The sequence below is a fragment of the Oryzias latipes genome, chromosome 23 (assembly GCF_002234675.1).
Source record: "Oryzias latipes chromosome 23, ASM223467v1".
Lineage (NCBI taxonomy): Eukaryota > Metazoa > Chordata > Actinopteri > Beloniformes > Adrianichthyidae > Oryzias > Oryzias latipes.
The window spans coordinates 13,703,580-13,728,841 of record NC_019881.2 but is presented as its reverse complement, the minus strand read 5'-3'; the positions used below and the strand labels follow the sequence as shown (position 1 = coordinate 13,728,841).

The window sequence follows — 25,262 nt, the reverse complement described above, 5'->3', positions numbered from 1 at the left end:
ATGAGATTAGTTCAACAAGACATGCAGAAATAACAATTTAAAATGTTTTTATTTTCTCAATTATTGCATTTATATACGATTTTTTAATTTAATACAGAAACATTTTTGCATTTTGTATTAGTAGTTTACCTATGTATTGCTTTTTTCACCTTGTTTTTTTCTGTACTGTCCTGCTGATACATACATCTTATCATGAGGAGTAACTCAAAGTAAAATCTGTATTTACATTAAAGGAAAATGTTCAGATTTGCACATAATGTGTAATTTCTTTTGGGAAAAGATAATAAAAAATACAACAGCAAACAAAGAGAAAAATGTTAATTAGCATTAAAGTCTTCAACCGTTCAAGTATCATCTGCAGCGAAGGGGTCACAGATGAAATCAGAGCCCCTCTGACCTGGGTGTTGAGCTCAATTTATAGCATTAAAGGTGGAATACACAGGGGACCCTGAGGGGCCAAATGACTTTTTCCATTAAAAACACCATGAGAGACAGCTAAAGTTCCCCAAATTGTAGAAACTTTTCTTGCTTGGATGTCTTTGAAAACAAAGATCGTAGAAAGAAATACCTCAAAAAGTATCGAAAGAGCTTTGCTTTCTTTTTGTTCAGAAGTCCACTCACATTTGGACTCTAAGATAAAGTTCTTCTCAGCTCAGGATGTTCTGCAATGAGTGACAGTGCCTAAAAACCCTGATTTGTCTGCTGTCCGTTCATTATACCACTCAGGCAATGTGGCCAACTGCCTCAGGGCCCCAGACCCCCAGGGGCCCCGTAAGTCTCAGGTTTACTGCATGTCAGCAGGGTTTTGGTAATTGACCGTTAGCTAAATCCCTTCCTCTGGACAGAATCCCATGAACATGGTTGTTGTGGCCTGGAAGTATAGTCTTCCATGTTGGAACTGTGTCCATTACTGCTTTTTTATTAAATTAAATATTTTTTTTTAATTATAAAAAAAACGAAAAATGGAAAAGCAGTTGTCCAAATTGATGGAATTGGGATGACATTGAGTTATAAATGAGAGGTGCATTTTCTGCTCTAAAGAAGGCATTTAGCTGCTACCTTCCTTCCTCAGTGACTTTCAGTGCTTTGAGCTTAAACAGAAAAGTGTATCTTTCTGGGTTTTTGCAAAAACTCACAGGCTAATTTAAAAATAAATTTGTAAAAATGGAATGCAGCTGTCCTTAAAAAAACAAACATCAGTGCAATCAAAAACATTTGAGAGAAAAGTCCCACTCCGTTCATCTTTGGAGCTATTTTAGTTATCCCAGTTTTTGGCCAAAATATATTTAGAAAATCCTTTTCTATGACATAGTTTCTCCAGAGCAGCTGCGGTTCATTACAAATTTGCCTCAGAGTTGTGGTTGGGACTATTGGAGCAGAATGAGCCTTCCCCCACATCCCATCATCCCTTTGTTTACACACTCTATTGCTAGCTTGCAGTTTCTCAACCTAACATTAGTGGTGCAACAAAAATGCTGAGCAATATTGGAGCCATCCAGCTGTGTAGTTTTGAGCCAGATACCAGCTCAGACGAGGAAAACAAAGACGTACACGGATCTAGTGTTCTACAAGCAGATGCATCAGAATTAAGTGGAGCAGGTAGCTTGCACATTTCTCTGTAGTGCATCAACCTGTAAAACTATTTAAACCTTTGAGCATGTATGTGTCCTGCAAGAAGCTCAAGCAGATTATCTTGACTTTATGAATTAAAAAAAAAAAAGCGGCTGTGGTAAACACTGTAAGAACTGGCCCCCTAAAAGTCAAAATTTCTTAAAATTTGAAAAAAATGTCTGCAAATGGGGTAAGAAAAATGGTTTTCTGTAAAATGTCTTCTTATTTTAAGAAAAAGTTCTAGTTACTTAGACACTTGAAAAAAATTCAAGTAAGATTGGTTTGACATTAAGAAACTTTCCTGATGAGATTATTTTTCTTGCAAGACAGAAAAAAGATTTTTTTTCTTTAACCCTTGTGCTATCCTATGGGGTCAAGATGACCATTGACTTATTATCCCTACCATGACAAAGGTGGATAAAGGTGGAGAGGATTCCATGTAATCCATGGAAACCAGTGAAGATCACAAATCTTTGAAGAAAAAAGTTCAGCGCACTGTCTTGATGACCTTACTCCCAATGTTACAGTGCCTGGGATAGCACAAAACTTAAACAAGCATGTCTTTACTTTCTTAAGGTTTAGTTTTTGCATTGAAACAATGTGACCTAAGGTATAAATGTTTTTTTTTCCCTCTTTATATATACACTGGTATATATTTTCTAATGTTTTTCCTTGACTTTTAATAAAATCTGGAAAAATGTACAAAGAACCTCATAGTAAGGGTATGTGACATTTACATCATCTGTCAATTGCTTTGTTTAACAACAGGTGTAATTTTTTTTTAAACCTTATGGATGCTTGTTTTAGAATCTCTAAAGTAGACTCACTTCTCCTCACTCTTCCCTTCCTGTCCTCATTTTTTCCTTCCCAACATTCACATTTAGTACAGCTCAACACAAGTAATCAAGCATCGATGTGACCTGTTGCAGCCTCAGGCAAACGTGGGACAAAATGATTTCCTTTCTTTCAAAACCGGCGTTTCCTATGCGAAGAGAAGATAAAGAAAAGAAGCAGTAAAAGTGATTTTCTTTGTGTGGAAAAGAATTCAAGCAGCTCTTATCATGGCTCCAGCTGGGAGACTTCTGGGTCTTTTCACATAGTGGGGAAGCTTTTTAAGCAAAAAGGACTGTTTGTGCAGACTTGCAGCCCCTCAACACACAAGACTAAATATTCTAGATATTGAAAAACCCACAGAATTCAGAATGAAAAGTATTTTATTGTTTCCTGTTTTTTTTAAATACTTTTAATCACATATTTATACATTTTATTTTGTACATTTAGACAAAAAGCATAATTGGATATGTTTTATCCTGAAGAAATACATTTGATGACTTTGTAGGTCACAAATTTTATCACCAACATTAGAAGCCATTTTTAGTATCGGATTAAAACGATGTTTAGTTAAGCTGTAAACAATGAAGAACAAAATCACTCCACAAATCCCAAAACTTGGGTCAAACTTTGTGTTTCCTCAGGAGAATTCTTCATTTAAGTCATTTTTAACTCATTTCTCCTTCAGTGTGGTTTGATCCCTTCAGCCTTGTTTAGTATTTGTTTCTTGGAGCCAATGCTACAACTTGTCAAACCGCTGAAGCCCCCATGGGATCTAACATTCGATTTAGCTTGTCAAAGGGCTCAAGTCATTCTGAAAAGCATTTATCCATAATTACTTTTTACCAACTTGAAATGTCCCTGAGCCGCAGTGCTTCTCAAATAGCTTTCCGAATCTTCTGATGGCTGTTTCCATAATGGCTCGATCTTTTCATTTGTAGATTTTATTTTATCAACAAAAAAAAAAAGTATCATTGGTGACACTTGCTTTAAAATGGGAGCACAAAAAAATATAGCTAGCAATGAAGTTGTTTTAATTGTTATTGTTATCTTGGCCGAAATGACATTGAAAGGCTTTGAAATTACCAAGTTAAACTGGAAGTTGAAAGTTAAAAATGAATTTTGAAAATTATCAAGACCAAAAAGAAAGACTAATAAATCCAAGGTGATCATTAATCAAAGTAATCCAGGCACAAATTATTGGCATGCACACACTGGAAAATAGTCTACAGATTGTCCAAGGATCGGTGTGTCGTTGACATATACTGATTCTAAATAAGGCGTGCCATTTTACATAACCTATGGTTTTCATTTACAGTTTACAGCCACTCCACTGAAAATCTGCCAAATAAATTACAAAGGTTTTTAGTTATCTCAGTACTGCAAAGCAGGAAATGGTACACTAAATGTGTTGGATCTTCTCACACCAGCACCAGTTCCTATTGAAGCTTAACCATCAGGACTTTCAGCTTGACTGATAGAGTGCAAATTCTGTTAATCGTACTAAGAATTGTGTGGAAAACGTTGAGATTGTAAATGAGAATGGAAGATTCATGGCTGCAATAAAAGCAAAACAGCTCTGACACGAAAGAATGGCCTCATTTCAATACAACCCAGAGAAAATGTTGAGAAACCCTGCAGTGTCTGCAGAAGACACATTTAAAGTTCCCGTGTTGCTTCTTGCTTTTCACAAGTTTCCTGCAAAGCCATCTGTCTTCACATGCTCCACTCACTCAAGTCGTTCAGCTTAAGTTCAGAGAAGCTTCAAATAAAAACATTTGTGTACTCCGAAGACAGGATGAGTCACCGATATTTTTTAATGATGATGCAGAAAGTTACAGGCTTTAAAACGTCGCCAAGCAAACATTTTGTCTCAATTTAGTGGGTGGATTTAGATTCCGGCTTATATGTAAATAACTGTTAGACACAAAAGTAATTTTATTTTATGAGAAATATTTTACTACAAGAGGTAAATGTCTTTGGTTTAGAAAAATATGACATTTGTCTTCATTTTTAAAGCAGATTTCCATTTATTTTGAATCAATTATTGTCATCCTGCATATTTCCCAAAATAATATTTTCATCATGTGACAGAGCGCTCCTATGTGACCTCATAAGCCGCCTTAAAAAAACCCGAAAACAAATAAAAAACCCAGAAAACATTTACTTTTTGACTAAAAATCAGAACACTCTAAAGAAAAAGACATTCATCCAATATTTTTGTTTTCTTCCACAAGCTTTGGTTCTAATGAGATATCTTTAGTTTGATAAAACAGGTCAGACAAAAAAAAAGTGGCACCTTTTATACACTAAAAGCTAAAGTGCTGAGGCTTTGTTACACAATAAAACACAGTCATATTTGCTCCTTGTACATGAGTGCAGGCTTCTTTCATGGAGCCAAGTGGAGGTAAGTGGCTTTCATGAAGCTCCCCTTTGGGGTAGAATGCGTGTATTTGTCGCCATCTAGTGGCCAAAGTGTAACACTGCATTTTTGAACGTGGATTTACAGTTTAGACATTAAAGGCCTCTGATATACTTCACTCATTCATTCACATCACTCTGTTTGCACAGTAGATTTTCTCTAATATCTGTTAATTTATTTTGTATAGAACCATCAAACATAACAAATAAGGTTATTTTCAGCTTAAATCAATACATAAGTCTCAACTTTTATTTTTTTTAAAGGAATATGATTTAAATTGACATCAGTTGTGATCAGAAAACACCTAAATTGGTGCTAATTATATACACCAATCTATATGGGGCATAGTGTTCAGACGCTACCTTGAGATCTATTAACATTGCTAAAGTCTGGGAATAAACCACCAGAATAAGGCAAATAGATATGGCTATGGTTTAAGGAACAAGACTAGTGTCTGTGCATGCTCATGCAATTTTTTTTTAAAAACATGGTTCAAAAAGTCCTGAAATGCTCTCATCGTGTACAGCATCAGTTCTGTTTGCAGCTCACTCCTCCATGTGTCTCTAGAGCAGATCTGCTGGCTTGTAGTCACTTAGACTTAATATGCAACAGCTCCACTTTCTCCTTCAGAGTTCAGACAGAATGGAAAATATTAGTATGCAAATGGATATTGACTTCGGTTTGAACTCCAGTAGCAGTCAGATGGAGGCAGTGCAGGAAAAGAGGCAAAACAGACGCGCATCTTCTTGCCAAATTTTCTTTTTCTGTTTTCAGACTGTTGACACAATATGGCGCTAAAACTCAGTGATAGTTCGCAGAGTCATTTTACTTGAGATACAGAGTTAGTCCGGCTGTTTAGTCATGACTGCTCAGGATCAAACATAAATGCCTTCAGGGTTAAGGCTGGAAGAGGCCATGCTCTGCAGAGTACGGAGGTCACTGGGTAAGAGGCGGGAAGAACCGAGTCGCTTCAGAGAGCAGCAGTCCCCCTCTGCAGAGAAAAATAAAAGAAGTTTTATAAGCTACTACTAGTGAAATTTTTCAAGCTTAAGATGCAAAGTTCTTCTCTGAATAGCGTGCTTACATGTGCAGTAGCTGCATATTTGGCTAACCACACTGTCATAATGTAATGGCAGAGAATTTTTTTCCCACCAACAGCTCTCATTCCATTTGCGGAAATAACCACGATTTTTTTCTTGGATCATATTTTATTATCCTGCATCGTAATTTACCAACGACACCCACTCTGTCGCCAATTGAGCCCTGAGGCTTGTTGGCGTGCTTCAATACAAGTGCAGATTTGCAGACTGAAAAGAAAAAAAAGATATCTGCACAGGTTTCCATTTCTTTCATGCTCTCTGTCAAGTAACTATTCGAGCTGTTTTGGGAGTAAATTGTTGTTGCAATTGTGTTTATATCCTAAAAAAGGTTTATATTCCCTTTTGTGTTCAATATCTTGCTTAAGCCATTATAGTTAGCGTGTTTACACCATTTCTTTGAGATTTCTTAAGTTCATTGATGCTATATATGATTTGTACTGTAGCCCTGAAGTGCAAATCACTTCAACAAATCCCAAATATTGGCCCTGTGAAGTTTCATTAACTACCTCTCGTCTAATTTGATCCAGGAGTGGCCACAAGGTGGCACTTTGTACAAATAAAACAATATTGGGAATATGGGAAATTGCAGCAGCGTAAGTGAGGTACTGCCAGAGGCAATGTTAAACAATCAGTTGCGTCAGTGTGAATCTGCGGACCAAACCGAGTGTACCTGCGGCGTTCTCTCCTGTGGGCTGAGCGGGCAGCACGGTGACCTTGGTGCCAGTCTGCTGAATGAACTGCTGCAGGTTGACCTGTCGAAGCTCTTTTGTCAGCTGCTCCAGCTCCTGCTCCCTTTCCTGTGGTGGAAAATACACCATGAAAGCTAAATGAGACCTGCGCCCCAGCCGGCTAGCTGGGAATTGACCATTGCACTCGTGAACTTTTCAGCAACTCTGTTGCATTTAGTGGAGCAACTTCATTGGACGTTTTTTAAAATTAGTTCAGTTCAATCCGAAGATCAGAAGTGGTTGAGACAGATAAAGAATGGAGGCTTTAGGCTGATTACGCAACTTTGAAGTAAAGAATTGAAACTCTAATTAGACAAAAAAAAATGCTATAACGCTCCCTTCCCCCGTCTTATTGCCTCATGCCTCCCCAACCACCCTGAATTTCATACTCGGAAGCAGGAAGGCAGAAATTCCCTCCACATCCCTGCAAGCTGGAATTAAATCTGTGCTTTGCTGCCCACAACTTAAGAAGCTTAGATTTCTGTGGTTCCAGCTGCACGACTTTTTGCACACGTCGCAGCACCACAGTCCTCCGATTCCCTAATATAAATTCCTCAAATATTCTCCGAAACTTCTACTCGCCAAGTGTCAAGCACGGTGTTTCCAGCCAAATGTCAGGGAGGGGTTTTAAGGTCCTGACAACTCTGAGGCCTCCGTGTCAGAAATAGCTTTAAAACACTGAAGGGCAGACTGGGAGCTGACCTGTAATCTCTTGCCTGACTGGCAGAGTGAGCGCTCCAACGCCATGCAGCTGCTCTCCAGCCGGGACGTTTGTTGGCTTTGGATTTCCAACTCCGCTTTAACTTTCCCCAGCTGGGCTTGCACCTGAAATCCAGGGAAAAGAGGCCTTTTACAAAGTCAAAATGAGAGCTACTCCCCAAAAAATAATGAAATGGAACAGTTAAACTCTTCCTAGTAAGTTTATTTTTTCAGATTGACACTTTTTTTCAAAGAATAACAAATTTGTTTGCCCGATTTCAGAACTTCTGAAAGATGTTCGAGCTTTAAATACTACTTCGTTTTGGCTTTGGATCCTCAACATTTCCAGATAACACATTCCAGGCTGAGTGTGAGTTTAGAAAAAGAAGATAAATTAAGCTTTACCTCCTCCTTCTTGACCTTCTGGTTAAGCTCAGCCTCCTGCTGCAGCCTCTCCTGCTCCAAGTTTGTTTCCATGTTCTAAACAATGCAACAATTATTGCAAACCTGGCATGGAAATCTGTGCCTGTTTAACTAAAATTCAACATTAAGGGGGACAATGAAAATGGGGTTTTTGGTGTTTTAATAGATTCGTATTTGTCTACGAGCTGGCCTCTGGCTCAAAACTGGATAGCTCCAATATTGCTCACCATTTTTGTTGCACCGCTAATGTTAGGTTGGGGGTGTGAGGGGCTGTAAGCTAGCGGGAGAGCGTGTAAACAGATGGATGATGGGAACTGGGGCCGGGCTTACAATTAGCCAACAGTCCCGCTCACATTTCAGAGGTGAATTTCTAACAATCTCCTGCTGCTCTGCAGAAACTATGTCCTAAAAAAATGACAGTTTTCTGGGATTTTGGCTAAAAATGTCATAATCATGATTAAAAGACACTGGGAACGCTTTTACATGACATCAAAAAATGACCAGAATGAGACTTTAAGGAATAAGGAGTTTTTTTCTGTGCTGGAAGGCTCACCTGAATGCGTGCTAAGTACTCTGAAAGCTTGGCCTCGCAGTCACGCACTCGGCTCTGCAGCTCTGCTAGCTGCAGCCGCAGCTGACGCTCATTTTCCTGCTCGATCTGCAGCTCGTTCAGCCAGAATTCCTCCTCCTCAGCTTCAGCTTCGTTCCTCCTCACCTGCTGCTCTAAAAGCAGCAGCTCATCCTCAGAGTTTCCTTCCTGCAGAGTGAACAATTATTGGTGGAGGTTAGATTTAATGAATCATTTTTTTCCTAAGAAACAAAAATTCCCCGAGCCTCAGCTGTGGGTTCACTCACGTCAGTGGCCTCGCCGCCGGCGTCCTCCCAGTCTCGGATCTCGTCCTCACAGCCCAGCAGGCGGCTCTCCAGGGCCCTGAGTTTGTCTCTCTGCAGTTGCACCAGGCGACCCAGCTCTCTGGCTGGACTCCCAGGTACAGATGCTGCCCCGCCTCCTCCTAGTCTGCTCAGGCTCAAGCTCACACCGCGCTGCTGGGGCTGTTTGGCTGCAAGTGGAGGTTAGGAGTCAATGTGAGATTGGAAGGAAAAAAAAGAATTCAAGCAATGGAGAGGGTATGCTGCATACAAAAGAAACCTACCTTCACAATCTTTGCTTTTGCCAAAAATATCCCGCAGACCCCTGGCACCCCCGGTGAAGGTCAGAGACTTGCGCTTGGGCTCCCTTCGTTTGAGAGAGCGATCGGCCCCTGACGGTCGCAGTTTGGCCAGAGGCGGGAGGCTCTGGCGGTAGAGTCCTCGCTCTGGGACGGAAGCCAGCCCGTCAGAGGTCGGCCGCTCGCTGACAGACGGGCCGGTCCGCTGCAGGATGAGCTGCACGTCGCTGGCATACTGACCCCACTTATTGAGGGACACCACGGGGTTTTCATGGGGAGCCAAATGTCGCTCTGTTTCTCGCCATTTCTCAATCAGAGTGTATCTGCCAGTGCGTCCTAGGACAAAGGAAAATTGCTTATTCAGTGAAAAAAAAACTATTGCAAAGCCCCCTTAATGCAGCAAATTAACCAAGAAACAAACCCTATTGCTTTCTCGCCAAAGAGGTCCAGATCTGATTTTTTTTTGCAAAAATAAGCTAAAAAGAAATACTTTAACAGAATCCATTTCAACACCAGCCTTTTAGGCCCACATCATGATACTACACCGGTACAGTCAGCAGCTGAAAAAATCTGAATGTCTCAGTTCTTCACATCTCTGTTCTCTTTGGACCAAAGACAATTTATTTCTTTAATCCTACTAAAAAACTTCAAGTCTTTTTATTCTAGCGCCCGTAAGGTCAGCTGCAGAGAGGCGTGGGGTGGAACAGGGCCACCTACTTTGATGATGTAAAACATTACAGATGCTCAAAATAGTTTTTCAGCAGCCTCAAGCTCTTTGAAAAAAAATCTTAGATTATTGCATGACAATGTAAAATTGATTACAGATTTTTTTTTTTACCTAAAAACTGGAAATTCTATGGAGTCAAATCAGGATCAGCTTAAGGGGAATTTGAAAAAAAGATATTGTAAAAATAAATGTCAACAGTTTTAAATAGAAAGTAAACACTGTAGCAAGGAAGGAGAGAAAGAAAAAGGGAAAATATGAAACAGCAGCTATTACAAATAAACTTATCTCAATTGGTAACAGTTTTAGGTTTATAGTTTTTTTAATTCAAACTTTAAATTTACAACTTTGCCTCAAATTTTAAGATTTCTTTTTAGTTTAAGATTTCTTTTTAGTTTAAGATTTTTCTTCAAATGTACATATTTAATTTTTACATTTTCTATTTTTTTTTCAGGTTTACAGTGTCTCCTTTAAAATTAATTTTTTTTAAATTATTTTTAATCAAATTTACAATGTCTGTTTTTCTACTTTACAATCTGTTTTTTTATTTGGCCCCATAAAAATTCTACTAACAAATTGAACCAATGAAATGAAATGTACAGACGAGTCCAGACTTATATTAATATCTAATTTTTTTTAAATCTTTAGAATTCCTAAATATTTTTGGTAAGGATTTTAGACAAAAATGTGAAATTGATGAGAAAACATTTGCAGCTTGAATTTACCATAAATGTATATTTTTTTACACTTTTCTTATTCCTTGTATGATTTCAAGAAAATCCAAAAGTTTTGCACCATTTCTTTTTTAATTATCTTATTAATAAAGATGGATGATGTAGCATAATTTTGCCTCTCAACAAAAACTTAATTATGTGGAGAATCAACAATTAAACCACCGAGGAAAAAAACAGAACTCTGACAAAAAGATGTAATTTTCGGCAAAGCGTGACAATACTGAGCAATAAAGGGTAGATTTTCCCCCTATCAAAAGAACTAAATTAATTCAATAGGTCCTTTTTGCAGTGCTCCCATGCTTGTACAACGCCTGCAGACTCAGAAAGCTCCACCAGTGTTTTGGGTGAAAGAGTTTTATGGTGGGAAAATTCAACTCAACAAGCAGCGATTGTGTTGACCAAAGATTCAATGGTTCCCGCTTTTTTGTGTGTGTCTGTGTACTCCTACATTCCAGCCTGTACACATACAGATAAGAGCAAGACAGCTTTTTTAACCTCCACCCATCTCGCTCCGTAAGGATCCTTGCAAAAAGAGGCACATTCATCACTGTAGCCATTTACATCAAAGTGCCCCCGGACTGAACAAAAGGCACAGCGGACACAAAGGACAGTGAACGCCTTAATTCTCACTAAGCTGTCACTCTGACAGACACCTTTTAACTCTGAGCTCGAGAAAACGCAAGCGATAAATCTCTCCGTCTTTATAGGACACGTTTCAATCTGAACAAACCACAGTCAGATTCGAGAAGGCACATCGCACATTTAACAGAGGCACAGTAGGAACTCCAACTGCACAGCGTATGTCAATTAACCAAAGGGCTGCAGTATGACTCATTCTCATTTGGTCTGTGGTAAAAAATCGTCGTGCACCCTGCTCGCAAAACTATAAGGCAGACATGTATCTCTTGAGTTCTGTCACAACACTTTGTTGACATCTGCCAAATGTGAAAATACATTTTTTGCCAAGGATCATTGTGTGAGTGCTTTGACTGTATAACAAAACTGGACTGAGTGACTCCGCCCCCCTCACGTTCCAAACAGGAAGTACCCACTGGCCCCAAAAGCCAAAATTCCATAGAAGACACGTCCATTGAGAAACAAACAGCTATTGCTCATTCTTTTTTTCAGAATCGCCATTCTTGCTCTGCTATTATTTTTGGACATCCAGTTGTGGACTTCTAACAAGCTTACTCCTGATTGGTGAGAGTGGTTTGGTGTAGAAATGATGACTCAGAATGACTCGGACCAGTCACTGCTTACTGACGAGATCTGGTCCCAACATGGCGGTGTCCACATCATGAAAAAATAACAACTTAATTGATTTCATGTCGTTAAAGGCATTTTCTATGGGTGACATCACACTCGCTCAGTCCAATTCTCATATCCCGTCAATGTGGGAGTGTTTGTGAACTTACCAATGGCTTGTGCCAAAGCGATGACAACTTCCTGGCATGTGGTGAACTCTGTGACTCCGCACACGATGCGCTGCACTCCGTCCACCCACACTTTCAGCTCCATGGCCTTCATTCAGAGGCCCCTCACTCCTCCACACCACAAGGGGGAGCCACAGCTTTCCATCCTTGAGGCAAAAACAATAATGAGTCCAGACAACAGCCCTTTGACTCTTAGTTTGGAGTCAGGGTAGTTGATTGCATAAAATAAATCTCATCTAATCCAGCATATTATACCCAATTTAACAAAAAAAATACACATACCCTACATTCAAAAGCAGTCTAGACTCCGATGTAAATATCAGAACAGCTGTAGGTGAGTTTTTACTGAACTGGATGCTCCATTCTGATTGACTGGTATCCAATCTTCAACCGTCAACTGAATACCTTTGCTTAATTACAATTTGAGCAACTTTCAGGTTTGTTTGTCCAAAGTATCCCAATTTTGGAGAAAAGCTACATTTTTGGTGACGTTCTACACTGCCAAAATAGGTAGAAGGCAAGAACTCCAATTAAATTTTTGCTTGCAACTAAAGCTGCGATTTGGCCATAGCCAAAAAGCCATGTAGACCTTTGTCCATGTCCTGGTTTAGACTGAAGGACAAGCCTTTCTTTCGATTGAACCATGTTTCCAAATAAGAACAGCTGGAGAATCTTTTTGTAAAAAACAAACAAACTGAGAGACCTGATGCAGAAATACTCATTTCTTCATTCAAGTTCAGCTTTGCAACAGAAATAAACATAAAACCTGATTTAAAAAAGTTGTCCATTGTGTCCAGTTCTTATAAATTTTTAAGTACTTATAAATTTTAATTGATGCAAAAATGTGATTTTGATTGACAAAAGATTGTTGTCAGTTCCAAAAGACTGGCTTTAGTTTGGCACGAAACAAACCAATAGGTCCCAGACAGCATCCGTCTCTTTGGTGAGGCCAAAGCAACTCTGGCAGAAAATAAATTGGAGCATTTGTTATAGGAGGAGGATTATTTCTGTCCTACGTTTATAAGGACAATATTCAGACTAGGGCTGCATGGTGGCGCAGCGCTATCGTCTCACACTGAAAAGGCCCTGGTTTGAATCCCGGCTGGCACCTTTCTGTTTGGAATTTGTACGTCCTTCTTGTGCATGCGTGAGTTTTCTCCAGAAACGTTGGTTTACTCCCACAGTCAAATAATATGCTTCACAGGTTTATTGGCACCTCTAAATTGACCATAGAAGTGAAAGTGAGTATGCAGCCTTGTTCAGGGTGTGACCCGCTTTCACCCAACAGTAGCTGGGTTACCAGCAATCCTGTGACCCCGAAAGTGATTCAGCAGGTTTTGAAGATAGATGGATGGATATTCAAGTTGATCAGGTTTAACTGTAAGCAGTTTAACCCCTAACAACAGAGTTGAGGACCCAATAATTTTTCCTCCCATAGATTCAGTTGTGTTAACTTTGTATTTAATTTCAGTGATAGTGTGAGGTAGGTAGAAGCCACATAACAATTCCTGCCCTGTTTCTGGAATGGTTTTTAAGTCATGCATCAATGCAGCTCTGTGCTGTAGCACAGATGGGGGGAAAAAAGCTACAGCTTGATGCCTACACTTGTTTTCTAGAAACAGTGTCGTGTAATGCCGCTGACAAATCGCTGCAAGAGCAACCTCGCGCTGCGGCAGTCGTGACCGCCTAATGGAACTCTTCTAATATATTTTTCATTTTCTGGAGTTTAGCGAGTACGTGCACGCAGAATGAGAGCCATTTTCAAAGCGCTGACACAAGCACCTCAGCAGTGAGGCAGTCATTATGAACCTGGCAACGTCTCAAAAGCAGCCAGAGCAGCGGAGCAGTGAAGGAGCAGCTGCGTGATGCTCAGTCTGCTAACCCTGCTGTGCTCCCTTTCTTCTGGATGCTCCATCAGTTTAACTCTGATCCTTCACTTTTATGCTGCTTGATATGGAATTTAAACACCTTCAATCTTTGCCACAGCTGGAGTGGGACTCCCATCCTTCTTCATGTTTAACTGCTTCTGCCCCTCTAGGTTTATTCCTGCTGAGAGTGCACAGTCATCTGAACTCAAGGCATCTGGTAGAATATGACCTGCACTCGATGGGAAGTTTGTTACAAACCAATAAATCGGATCATTTCCATGATGGGAGCTTGGAATATTAGCAGCCTAAAGCCCTTTACTTGTACATCCACCAGCACACACATCGGTACTGATGGAGCCGCCATGCATCGCACTCGCTTTGCCATACGGAAGCCACTCCTGGTTCATTGGCTTTACCAAGAATGTTTGGCAAGTGGGGGAGCTGGGAGATCAAACTGCTAACACTGCAATTAGTGCAAAAGCTGCTCAAGCGGCTGCCGTCCGAGGTGGGACAGACGAATGAACAAAACAAATCAGGTGGCCCAAAAGAATTTGGGTCAAGAGGCGTCTTGTAATTCATCTGTAAGGAAGCGGATATGAGGAGAAAACGATAGAATTTTCACGATGGTGCGTCAAATCTTTTTTAAGCGCTTACGACTCTATGACGACAATGCAGGCGAATTTAAGTTGAGCTCACTCACTCCCCTGTGATGCAATCTGCTATAAAAATCCTCAATGAGCCACAGCAACTGAAAGTCCTTCAAACGAGGCTGTTAACAGTGAGACACTACACTCACTACTGAGTATTCAATAAAAATAAATATGTACCGTAGATCAGTATAAAGCCAGAAGAGGCTGTACCGTGCAGTTACTGACTTCTCTCAGACAGCACCTGTATACAATAGCCTTGGTTATCAATAGTACATTTACACCTAAAACATTGGTGATCCTCAAGTGAAAGTTTTTGGGCTTTTTGTAGATTCTTTAATGACATTTTCTCCCCATAAATGAGCTTTAACAGTTGGATGTAACATCTAACTGAGGTGTCATTGAGTAATGCATGAAAGTGATGGAGATGGAACCCAAGTAACCCTTAGAAGAAAGTAGTCCATTTAAGTGTACCTTACAATTATCCTTAGTAAATACCAGGGGTGGGCAAATTTTTTTGATTTGTGGGCGACAAAAGGTTTTAAAATTGGACAGAAGGGCCGGATCAGCCTTATAAGAGAAATAAAAAACATGAAATTTTGACAAAAATAACTTTTCATTTTGATTGAAAATGTATATATACACACACTTTAAACAGAACATTTTAGAGTTGTTTTTTAAACTGTGGATTTTGCTCTTATTTTAGTGCCAATTGCACCAAGGGCTTGGCGTCCATCAGGGAAAAACACAAATTAGAGAAATGCTGCATTCATGGAGTGTTGGAATGATGGGAAAAATGACGGTCTGACGTGAACGCAACAACAAATCTTCAGACATTGCATGAATGCAGAATACCTAGTGCAGAATAAAGGTCAATATATCTATAGTGCACCATTCATGGGGAGACACAGGGAAATAAATCATGAATAAAGATAATCAATATAATTTATTCCAGTTTGGTGGGCCAGATGAAATAGTTCAATAAGCCACATATGGCTGTAGTTTGCCCACCCCTGGTCAATACTAAAACTGAGGCAGTAAATTGTTAGTTACTTCTTTATATTTTATCTATGATATGTTGTAAACTTTAAATGTTTCAATTTAATCTGAAGTCTTTAGTTAGTATACTTCCTACACTAAACATATTTTCTATATTGACACTAATACTCAAGTATACTTAATAAACTACACTCCAAGTGTACTACTTTTTGCCTATAAGGGCACTCTTAAAAAAAAGTGTAAACAGTTCTATTTTAACCACTTTGGAATTATGCGTTTCCAAAAACACTGCTTTAGGCCTTTTAAGGACCTTCACTCACATTATATTATTTCTATATTTTCTTCCAAACATTTTATTATCAAATCTGAATTCGTCTCCTTACCCCTCCAATTGTAGGGGACATTTGGAGGGGTAAGGTGTCCGAAATAGTTTTTTGAAAGTAGTGACTTTTGACTGTGTATCCCTCCACCACAAGGGTGATCCTCGTCGCGCTGTGCCGCAGGGGACAAACGCATTTCTTGACGTGGGTGTGGTCTAAGGCACAAAAGTTTAAATTTAATGTAAGTAATGGCATTTTAAAATGATAAAATTGATGTTACGCACAAACGTAGCTCACTATTCATGACGTCATTGAGGGGTAAGGGTCGTCCAAATTAGAAAACACTATTTTTCCAGAACTCTCTGTTTGGAAGGCTAAATGTAGGGGTAGGGAAAGAATTCTGATTCAGTCTTAGATTTTAAAACTTAAAAGAGTACTATGTAAATAAATCTTCTGTCTCTTTCGGCTTTTCCCATCAGGGGTTGCCACAGCGAAACAACCTCTCCTTCGAGGAGGAGTCGCAGGGTTAACTTGGCAATGTTTTACGCCGGATGCCCTTCCTGACGCAACCCTCTCAATTTATCCGGGCTCGGGGCCGGCACAGAAGCAGAGAAGGGAATAGGGAGCAGCCCGGATTCGAACCCTGGTTTCACGGACGGAAGGCGCCGCAGACCAGCTACTATGTAAATGAATACAGATTAAAAAACCTTTCATTAATATTATATATAAAACTAGATTTAGTTCGGTTTAGGAAATAATCAAACTCCTTTGAAATGGTTTGAATGTATTTTTTACCACTATATTATATATTGGATCATATGAAGCTTCGCCCTTTAATTGAACCAATTAGGAGAAAAGCTTCAAACACATTATGAGACTTCTTCTAGCCACTGCTAGTCTTCGATTCTTAACATTCACAGAAATATGGTTAAATTATATTTCATTTATTTGAAACAAAAAAAATGAGCAGATTAAATTTTCTGCAGAAAAATAAAGCATGTTTTGTAAATGTAGCTCATAAATAAAAGTTCAAGCGATGGCTTCAAATGTCTCTGGATGCAAATGTCTGACAAAAAGGCCTCTTCTTTTGCTTCCCTCTAGGAATTTGAAATACTTTTTTTTTCTCCACAAACTCTCAGATCTTTTATGTGGATGTTCCAGCATTACAAAATATTTAATATTTTTATGCATATGTTTTTCATAAAGTCAAAATCTAATTGGATTTTATCTGCAAATTTGTAAACATAAATATGTAAATATGCCATACTTCTGAGATTTTTACATTTCTACCCTTTCCTTTAGGTCTCATACTACAGTGAAACATCTTCCTCACAGGCTGACATATGGTAATAGCTGTTTGCTTTTATCAGAAGCTGCATTTCACGGCATAAAGGCAGGCAGCTGTGCAAGAGCAGATGTTCAGATCTTTGGTGAGGCGGCCTGTGGGCTCCACTGCTTTGATCCAGAACCGTAAAAGTGTCTGGATAATTCAGAAGCTCTCAGTGGCTGAGCTTTAAAGTAAGCCATTTTTGTAAGTACAAGGACTGGCTTATAGAGAGTCAGACCTGCAAACATTAGGTCTCAAACTGAATTTTTTACCCAACTTTTCCAACAAAACCACCACCGAAGTCTACTTCCTGCAGGAAATGAGCTTCGATTTTCTCCACCCTGCTGGTAAGTTGCAGCCCTCCTGTCGCTATGGAGACTATTACCTTGCCTCAGTCACCTTACCTGCACGCTCTTTACAGCCATCGATATTGCTACCCTCAACTACACCATTCCATTTCCACTTTGATTTCCTCTCTGCTCTAAATTAAAGTCTCACACCCCCTAACTAAGTCATACGGGTGAGTGTAAACAAATTAGAAGGCGGTGACGCCGTTTTCTAAATTTGGGGTCTGCTTTATTGTAAACGTATACTTCCATATTTAGAGCAGCTCGGTGAGCTGTGTCCACACGGTTACTCAGAGGCTGTGGAGAGAGGCCACCTTCTGCATTAGTCACCGTTTAATAAAGTGCCAGACTCAACACTTCACACTCCAACTTCGCTTACTGATGCATTCACAGGGGATTGAGTTGTGTAGTAAACAAACACACACTGTTCTTGTACACGCAAGTAAAGATGTCAAGTTAAATTATCTTTATATTGTTTATATCAATACTTGTGATTCACAGCTTTTATGAAATTTTGGAAAATTGCAAAATAGTTTTTTTTTCCACCTGAGGTTAAAGCACAGCTATTCCTTTTAAAATAGTCAATAGTAACATCAGAATACGTTTGTAAAGAATAAAAATTCAACTTTTAAAATCAAAGGGATTTACATAAACACTCTCTTGAGGGACCAAAGGGGGAGTTTACTTTTCCCTTCATTTTACAGTTACATTTTTTTATGCCATAAGGACCTGTTTTGCACATCTGCCTCACAGGACGTATTTAAGAGTAATAGCTCATCATCAATATCTACTGTCACTGTTAACTTCTGTTCTTAAAAACCCAACCTGATCATTTTTTGATGTACTTTAGAAGTGTTCCCAGTGGTCTTTTAATAATATATATATGCAATTTTTAGCCAAAATCTAAAAACTTGCTGATTTCTAATACAAGCTTCTGAAGAGTGGCAGTAGTTATTTAGAAATTCACCTGAGTTGTAGGTGGGACTGTTGGTGCGAAGCAACCCCGACCCCCCTTCCCCTCCCTGTTGCAGATTTTGTCTGCTCCTGATTCACAACAATTTGAAAAATAGAAATACTTAAAAATGCAATTTTGATCTCAATTTTCTCAAGAAACCGGTATTTCATCAATCATCAGAAAAATGCCACAAGAACATGTTAAAAACATTAATTTTCATTTTTAAGTTCTAAAACTGTTTACGTTCATATGACTGTTGTTTTATCGCAAAATTACTTTATTTATTACAATAAATCCTTCTCCCGCTAGTGTTTTTATTTTCTGAATTTTACCTTATCTTATTATTTATTCCTAATAATTTTAATTGAAGTTTATTTTTTCATTTGGTGTTTTAAAGACAAATGAGGTTAAAAAAAAAAGGCCATCTGGAAATGTTAACGCTTAAAAATGTTTTTTGATACCCAAGTACAAAATAATAAATCTAAGACTGTGCACCCAGGGCCAATTCAAAAACCAAAAATATGAGCTTGTTAAAAAACTTTGTCAAATACTGTGTATATAAATGTAAATGTAGGAAGATCTTGTTCCTCAGTTTAAGGTGTGCTGCCAACCAAACACTTCATGAATAAATTAAAACATTCCAAAAATCTATTTCATTTTATGAAAGAGATGGGAGAATAAACACTAAACACAAAAAAATCTTCTAATTATTAAAGAGGCTTTAAGCTCTGCTTTTACTTCTGTTTTCATGCACTTTTCTTTAAACATGGGGACAGTGTGTTATAAGTGCACAATCTAAGTTACCGCAACAAGGAAATAAAAGGAAAAGTAGAAAGCACAGAAATTAAATGTCACAACCAATTATTTTGAAGAAAGGAAAAAGAAAAGTTCTGCAGGATAGAAGAGTTATTGCCATCCATGCCAATCCCTAATGTCAGACTGCTTTTGCCACAGCCATTTAGTTTCAGACACGAGGAATATTGGGCTGTCTGGACTATAAACCACTGAGCTAATCTTAGTTGTGACTTCAGTCGGCCTCCCCTGAAGTTTCATTCTCAGGATGCCAGAGGAAGGCAGAGTCAGGGAGGGGATGAAGAGCAACTCCTTCCATTAAACGTGGAGTGTAAGTCGCAAGATGGATGAGAGAAAGAATACAATGCAACTCTAAAGCTCCTTTAAAATCTCACAATGAAGGAATTAAAACAAAAGAAGACAAAAAACTGAAGTAAAATCTTGTTATCTTCTAACAAGTCTGGGTTAAAATAAGCGCTTAATGTTCTAATTCTCTAAATTTAACAGTCAACTACTTATTTTTTTGCTTTTATTCATTACAAAGCAAAAACAAAAACTAATGTCCAAGCAAAAGCATTACTGATAACAAGTAGAGATGACTTTTCTCAAGTGGTGAGCAGTTTAACACAGCGATGCAGCCACAGTGCAGTTTTTCAACAGGTTGTGGCAGCAGGAGGGGGTCTCTCTAAACCAGTGGTGCACAAACAAAAGAGCACGCCGTAATGTGTGCATGAGCCCCCACAGCTACCAGGATGACTGGACGCAAACAATCCCTCACCATGGCAACAGAGCCCAGTCTTTGTCCCAGCCTTTATACACAGCTGACTGGACTGATTGGAAGACACGGCGTGGAGAGGAAGGACCAAACAACCAGCAACAATTAATGAGCAGCCCGTGCTTTGCTGCCACTTCCTCTCTGTGCATTTTAAAAATAGTGAGCTGAGGTTTATCCATGACTATCTTACATATAGTTTTTGGATTTGGATATAAAATAAATGTTGGAGATAGAGATGTCAGAATAATTATGTCCCTCCTCTTAATGGGATATCGATCTCAGGCTAGAGGGTAAACACTTCCTCTGTATTAACATTGTTATTGTCAATCAGTATCAACCCAATCCCTCCACAACTGTAAGCTCAAAAACATCCTTCCAAACTCTGGTTAAGGTGAACTTGCATTCACATCTGTGGACAAATATGAGAAAATTTCAGAATCTGGGCATACAGCAAATATCTTAATGAAGTTCTAGCCAGAAAATAGGGAAATATGGTTAAAACCCATAATTTTTTTGTTAAAAATGTGTATTATTGTAACATTTTCTTGTTAATGTTTAGGGGGAGCAGAAGTGGTCCTGGAAGCTAAATTGTTTCCATTAGAAGTCAATGTTTAAATGGTATCGTCAAATAACTTCCTGTCCAAAGAAATGCCTCAATTTCAGCTTAATTTTTTTTTCTGCTCACGAGTGTTTGCTTGTAAACTCTGAGGTAAGCATAAGCAAGCTTCTCACAGCGGTGGAGGAACTGGAAAGAATGTTTAGTTTAGATCTTAGTATGAATAAACATCCACATTAGGCCTGAAAGACCCACTCCCATCATCTTTTGATCCATTTTAAAAGCTTCCCAGTGGTCTTATGATTGTTGATTATGAGTGTCGTTTTCTAGGACATAGTTTCTGCAGAGCGGCAGAAGTTCATTAGAAAGTCGCCTCTCAGTTGTGGGTCGGACTGCTGGCATGGAGCAATTATGAGAGCTCTCCATTTACACCCTCTTCTTCTAGCCAAAACAGCCCCTCATACCCCAAACCTGACATGACTAATGCAAAAAAAAAAACAATATTGGAGCCTTACAGCTATACAGTTTTGAGGCAGATTCCAGCTCGGACAAGGAAAACGAAAACAGATCTATTTGTCTGCAGTAGGTGCATTGCAATGGAGGGTCGGTAAGCTCTTTTTCAAACGTAATTTTTTGTCTGCTCCTGATTCACAACAATTTCAATAAAGAAATACTCAGAAATGCAATTTGAAGCCTTAATTTTCTTAATATGTCCTCCATCATCAGAAAAATAACACAAGAACTTGTTAAAAACACCATTTTCATAAGAGTGGGGCCTTTAAGCAGCTTAGCTTTTATACAAATCTGTGAAAGACACTCGGAGTATGGAGAGTATGGTTTGTGGATAATACAAATTATTAATTATTTTACAGGTAATATTTTTGTTAATTATCCTTAAACTTGGACAAGACTGACCATTTTTTGTGTAAAAAATACATAAGTAATGACACCTCCAGCAGCAGTGCAGTTATCTAGTGGAGAGGCCAGAAGAAAAGTCAATGGCTTAGTGAAGTTGGGAGGCTTAATCCTCAGGGGCTGCCTACACAAAAAAACCCAAGGCCAATCTCTCACATTTTTGTCAAGATACTGCAAACTGGCGGACATCTCTGGAGGCCCGCTGCGCTATAGGTGGGGGCTGAAATAGCAACAGGAAACGCTGTTGTCAGCAGGTATTTCAAAGACAAGAAGCAAATCAAATTAGATTTCGACCCTTGTCTCCAGACAAGATGTCACTTTTCTTGATGGAGTGTCCTGGAGACTCAGTAGGGCCTCACTTATGCAGTATTACACTCATGACTTTGTGCTTTGGAGTTGGCATGGAGCCCTTTCATTACAGAGTGGTATTCCAGACATTCCTGCCACGTCAATATCACTCATATGTGCTGCAGCTGCTTAATTTTAACGGATCACACTGGCTGTCTTAATTTTAAAATTGCTTCATGTTTAAATCTGAGATGCAGCTTGGAGCCACTTTGAAGCCCTGCGTCCACATTTTTCTACCAGCAGGAGACAATGAAGCGACTGGTGCTTTCTAAAACGCCTGGCTAAACAGTTTCGGGAAGTAATAAGACGGGAAAGCTTTTCATTTACAAACTTTCAGTCATGTATTCTATTGAATTGGGCTCTCCATGTGCAAAACGACTAATTTTTCCTCAAGTTGTTGAAAACTTCATGGCTACAGAGCCATTTAAAACAGATGCAGGCTTAAAAAGTAGAAAAGAGCTAATCAGATTTGGTGAAGACTGTAAGACCTGAAGCTTAGCTGACCACATGGTTGTAGGTGGGGTTGTCTGCTGAAATTTAAACCTGAGGTGGATTTACTCTGATAAGTCTGTTAGAGGTTTTCCCACAGCTGAAGCCTGGTCCGTCTACAGAAAATGATGGTGTCAGAAGTGGAATAGAAAGCTCTAAAGCCAGTTTTTCCAACAGATTTGTAATATAAAAACAAAAGATTTGACATTTTTACTTTTCTGTCCACCTTAGTCATTCAAGAAGTGGTCAACTTCTGTTTGTACTAAAGTTTGTTGCTTTGGAAAAACAATGTGATATGTTTGGGTTATGAGCTTGTTTAGAGCAGAGTTCTTCAACCAGCGTGCCGTGGCACACTAGTGTACAACATTTAAAAATAAATGTAGCATTGCCAGGATATCAGCTTTGTGTTCATCCAAATAGGTCCAGGTTTCCAAGAAAAATGAAAGATGATAAACAACTTTTTTGGGGGTTTCTCATTTGAAACAGTAATGAGAATGACTGTATATTGTCAACACAGACAACTGAGCTGCTTTTACATTATTAGTTGATTGTGATTTTTCTTAATCACAGACAAAGTGTGCCTTGGTTCAATAAAGTTTAAAAGCAATTGTTTCGAGACATTTAATGGAGCAGAAAAGGCACAAACGAATAAACTACACATTTCTAGAACAAGATGATTGACAGATAATCACATTCCTAGTTAAAACACCTTAAAAGGGTCGCAGTTTTAGGTCAAAAGTGGACTTTAGAAAGACGTCTGCATACATGTAGGTCAGCTGGAGCGGTTCATTGTGGATAAAGATGCTCTCCCGTCAGAACAAATGTAGCCTATTTTTGTGCCATGATTGTATAGAAAAGCATGCATTGCCTTTGAATAAGGTTGCATTTCGTCTTTCAGACTTTAGCTGCAGGGATTTTTTCCCCTCTAAAGCTCCATGATTCAGCTCTTGATTAAAGCCACTGCTGAGTGCGCGCTTAGAGCCCAACTCTATTAGGAGAGGCACACTGACCACTCACTCAGACTCACTGGCCCTGAACACACTTCCTGCTGCCTCATGGATCTGGTATGTCCTGTCCAGAACGCAAGGTGCGGTTGTTGGACACTGGTGTGTCAAATATGGACAAAACGGCTCGTATTTTTGGAGGCAAATGTTCTTTGGAATGAAGGATCTGAAGCTTGTGCGTAAATCTGCCAAAGTTATGCAACAGCTGATTGGCCAAAACAGCTGTTTACAGTCATATATATATACACACACAAAACAACTACGGGTAACGTCATTTTATAACATTTCACAAGAACAAATGCTTGGAAACAGCCAGTTTGACGCATTCAAGTTGCGCTGCGTGGATCTCAGCCACTCACCTCTTGTTTCAGCAGCACCCCTCAGTATGTCGTTGCACCACAACTCTTGATGCCCACTCGCTTCTCTGTGCCTCGCTCGGCTCGAGTAAAAAGTCAGCGCTCCCTCCCTGCGGCGTGTCAGACGCAAGAGATCCCCGGTTTAGTCCGTGCCGACCCCGCAGACGCAGAGGCGAGCGCGCATGCCCGCCTCCGCGATGTAAACACGACAGATAGAGGCGCGTCCTCGGACAACGAGGAATCAATCAGGGAGGAGGGAGAACACACATGTGCCGCTCTGCTCAGCCGCGTCGGGGACCTTAGTTTGTGAATTACCTCGAAACTGAAGTGGGACACCGCAAGGCATGATGGACTACTTAAAGCTGCAACGCACTGGCTACGCGCATGGAGCGACATCCACTCAGATGTTGGAGTGTTTTTGTGCGCAGCGCGCCAGGACATGTGTTCTCACACGTGCTCCCATTTACAGACAACAGCACTGCTGTCTGCACTGCCTGATGGGTAGAGAGCAGCAACAACACACCAAAGTCTAATCATGTCTGAAATTCTGTTGGGGTACACTACAAAACATAATCCCAGGGATAATTGGATTTACATTAGCTAGGAGCAACTAATTAAGTTCCTGAATTGATAATTATTAATATGAAATTGGTCATCAGCAGGGGTGCACACCTCTACAAAAGCATTATAAGCTCACGAAGTGAAGCAATTATTGTTATCTAAAATATGCTATTAATAATTGAAGGGTTATGAGCTCATTTCCAAACATTTTTGAAACCACCAGCCCAAAGGGATCAGAAGTGATTGCAGACAGAAAACATTTCAAACTATTTCCTATCAGCAATGCGCTGTAAGGTCAAACAAGCTGCTAAATATTCATAGTTTACTCTGGGGGTCTGCACTTGTTTGGATTGGTCATGGTAAGAGTGGTAGTGCATTATGGTGCTGCAATTTACCTGATCATAACAAATTGATGCGGAAATGATGTCCTTTAAAAATCCACTCCATTGTAAATTGTGTTTTTGGTGTTTTTAACATGCTCTTGGGATATTTTTCTGATAATAGACATGTATAAAGAAAATTAAGCTTAAAATTGAGTTTCTTAGTAATTCTTCACTCAAACTGTTGTGAATCAGGAGTGCACGAAAAAGGCCAGTGGAGAGAGCCTGTCACAGCTGACATGCGTGTTACAGGCGTGTGCCATAAGCCCCTTGCTCTGCTCCATTCTGATGTATCCACTTGCAGACAAATGGATCCATGTACATCCTGGTTTTCCTCATCCGAACTGGAATCTCACTCAGCACTTTACAGCTGTTTAGCTCTGATATTACTCAACATTTCTACTGCACCACTACACATTTTAGATTGGGGTTGGAGGCTTAAAGCTAGCAGGGGAGAATATAAACAGATGGATTATGGGAAATCAGGGCAGGCTTACTCAATGCCAACAGTCCCACCCACAACTCAGGGGCAAATTTCTAATGAACTACTGCCCCCCTGCAGAAAATATGTCCTAGAAAACAACACAGCTCTCAAGCACGGTGAAGGAAGATTCATGACATGGGATTGGTTCATATCAGCATAACCTTGAATTGGACTGAACGGTACTGGGACTTGTCAGACATATTTCATATTCTAAGGTAACAGTCTGAATGAATGTGGACCAAAACCTGTCTCAAAAAGTGTGATT

The 25,262-nt window shown here is 39.5% G+C and overlaps 1 protein-coding gene across 2 annotated transcripts; it reads right to left on the bottom strand.

Annotated features, from left to right (window-relative positions):
- Positions 1–4,448: 4,448 nt before the first annotated feature.
- LOC101160776 (ras association domain-containing protein 8) lies at positions 4,449–23,970 on the bottom strand. Of its 2 annotated transcripts, XM_011491077.3 has the most exons (9): positions 23,576–23,968; positions 11,857–12,020; positions 8,969–9,319; positions 8,670–8,875; positions 8,368–8,571; positions 7,797–7,871; positions 7,395–7,517; positions 6,635–6,761; positions 4,449–5,855 (listed from the first exon to the last, which is right to left on the bottom strand). In XM_011491077.3, the coding sequence occupies exons 2-9, from the start codon at positions 11,966–11,968 to the stop codon at positions 5,740–5,742; spliced, it is 1,314 nt and encodes a 437-aa protein (XP_011489379.1). In that variant the 5' UTR covers positions 11,969–12,020; positions 23,576–23,968; the 3' UTR covers positions 4,449–5,739. The 2 variants fall into 2 exon arrangements, with proteins under 2 accessions (XP_011489379.1, XP_020569705.1); XM_020714046.2 differs by lacking the exon at positions 7,797–7,871 and having other exon boundaries at positions 23,576–23,970.
- Positions 23,971–25,262: the final 1,292 nt, after the last annotated feature.

What these genes read in the sequence shown, in the direction of transcription:
- LOC101160776 (XM_011491077.3), bottom strand. Translation starts at nt 11,968, where the DNA reads ATGAAGGCCATGGAGCTGAAAGTGTGGGTGGACGGAGTGCAGCGCATC. An exon ending in CCGGCGGCGAGGCCACTGAC is followed by an intron (nt 8,572 to 8,669) that starts GTGAGTGAACCC and finishes TTCACTCTGCAG; the next exon opens with GAAGGAAACTCTGAGGATGA. An exon ending in AGTACTTAGCACGCATTCAG is followed by an intron (nt 7,872 to 8,367) that starts GTGAGCCTTCCA and finishes TGCATTGTTTAG; the next exon opens with AACATGGAAACAAACTTGGA.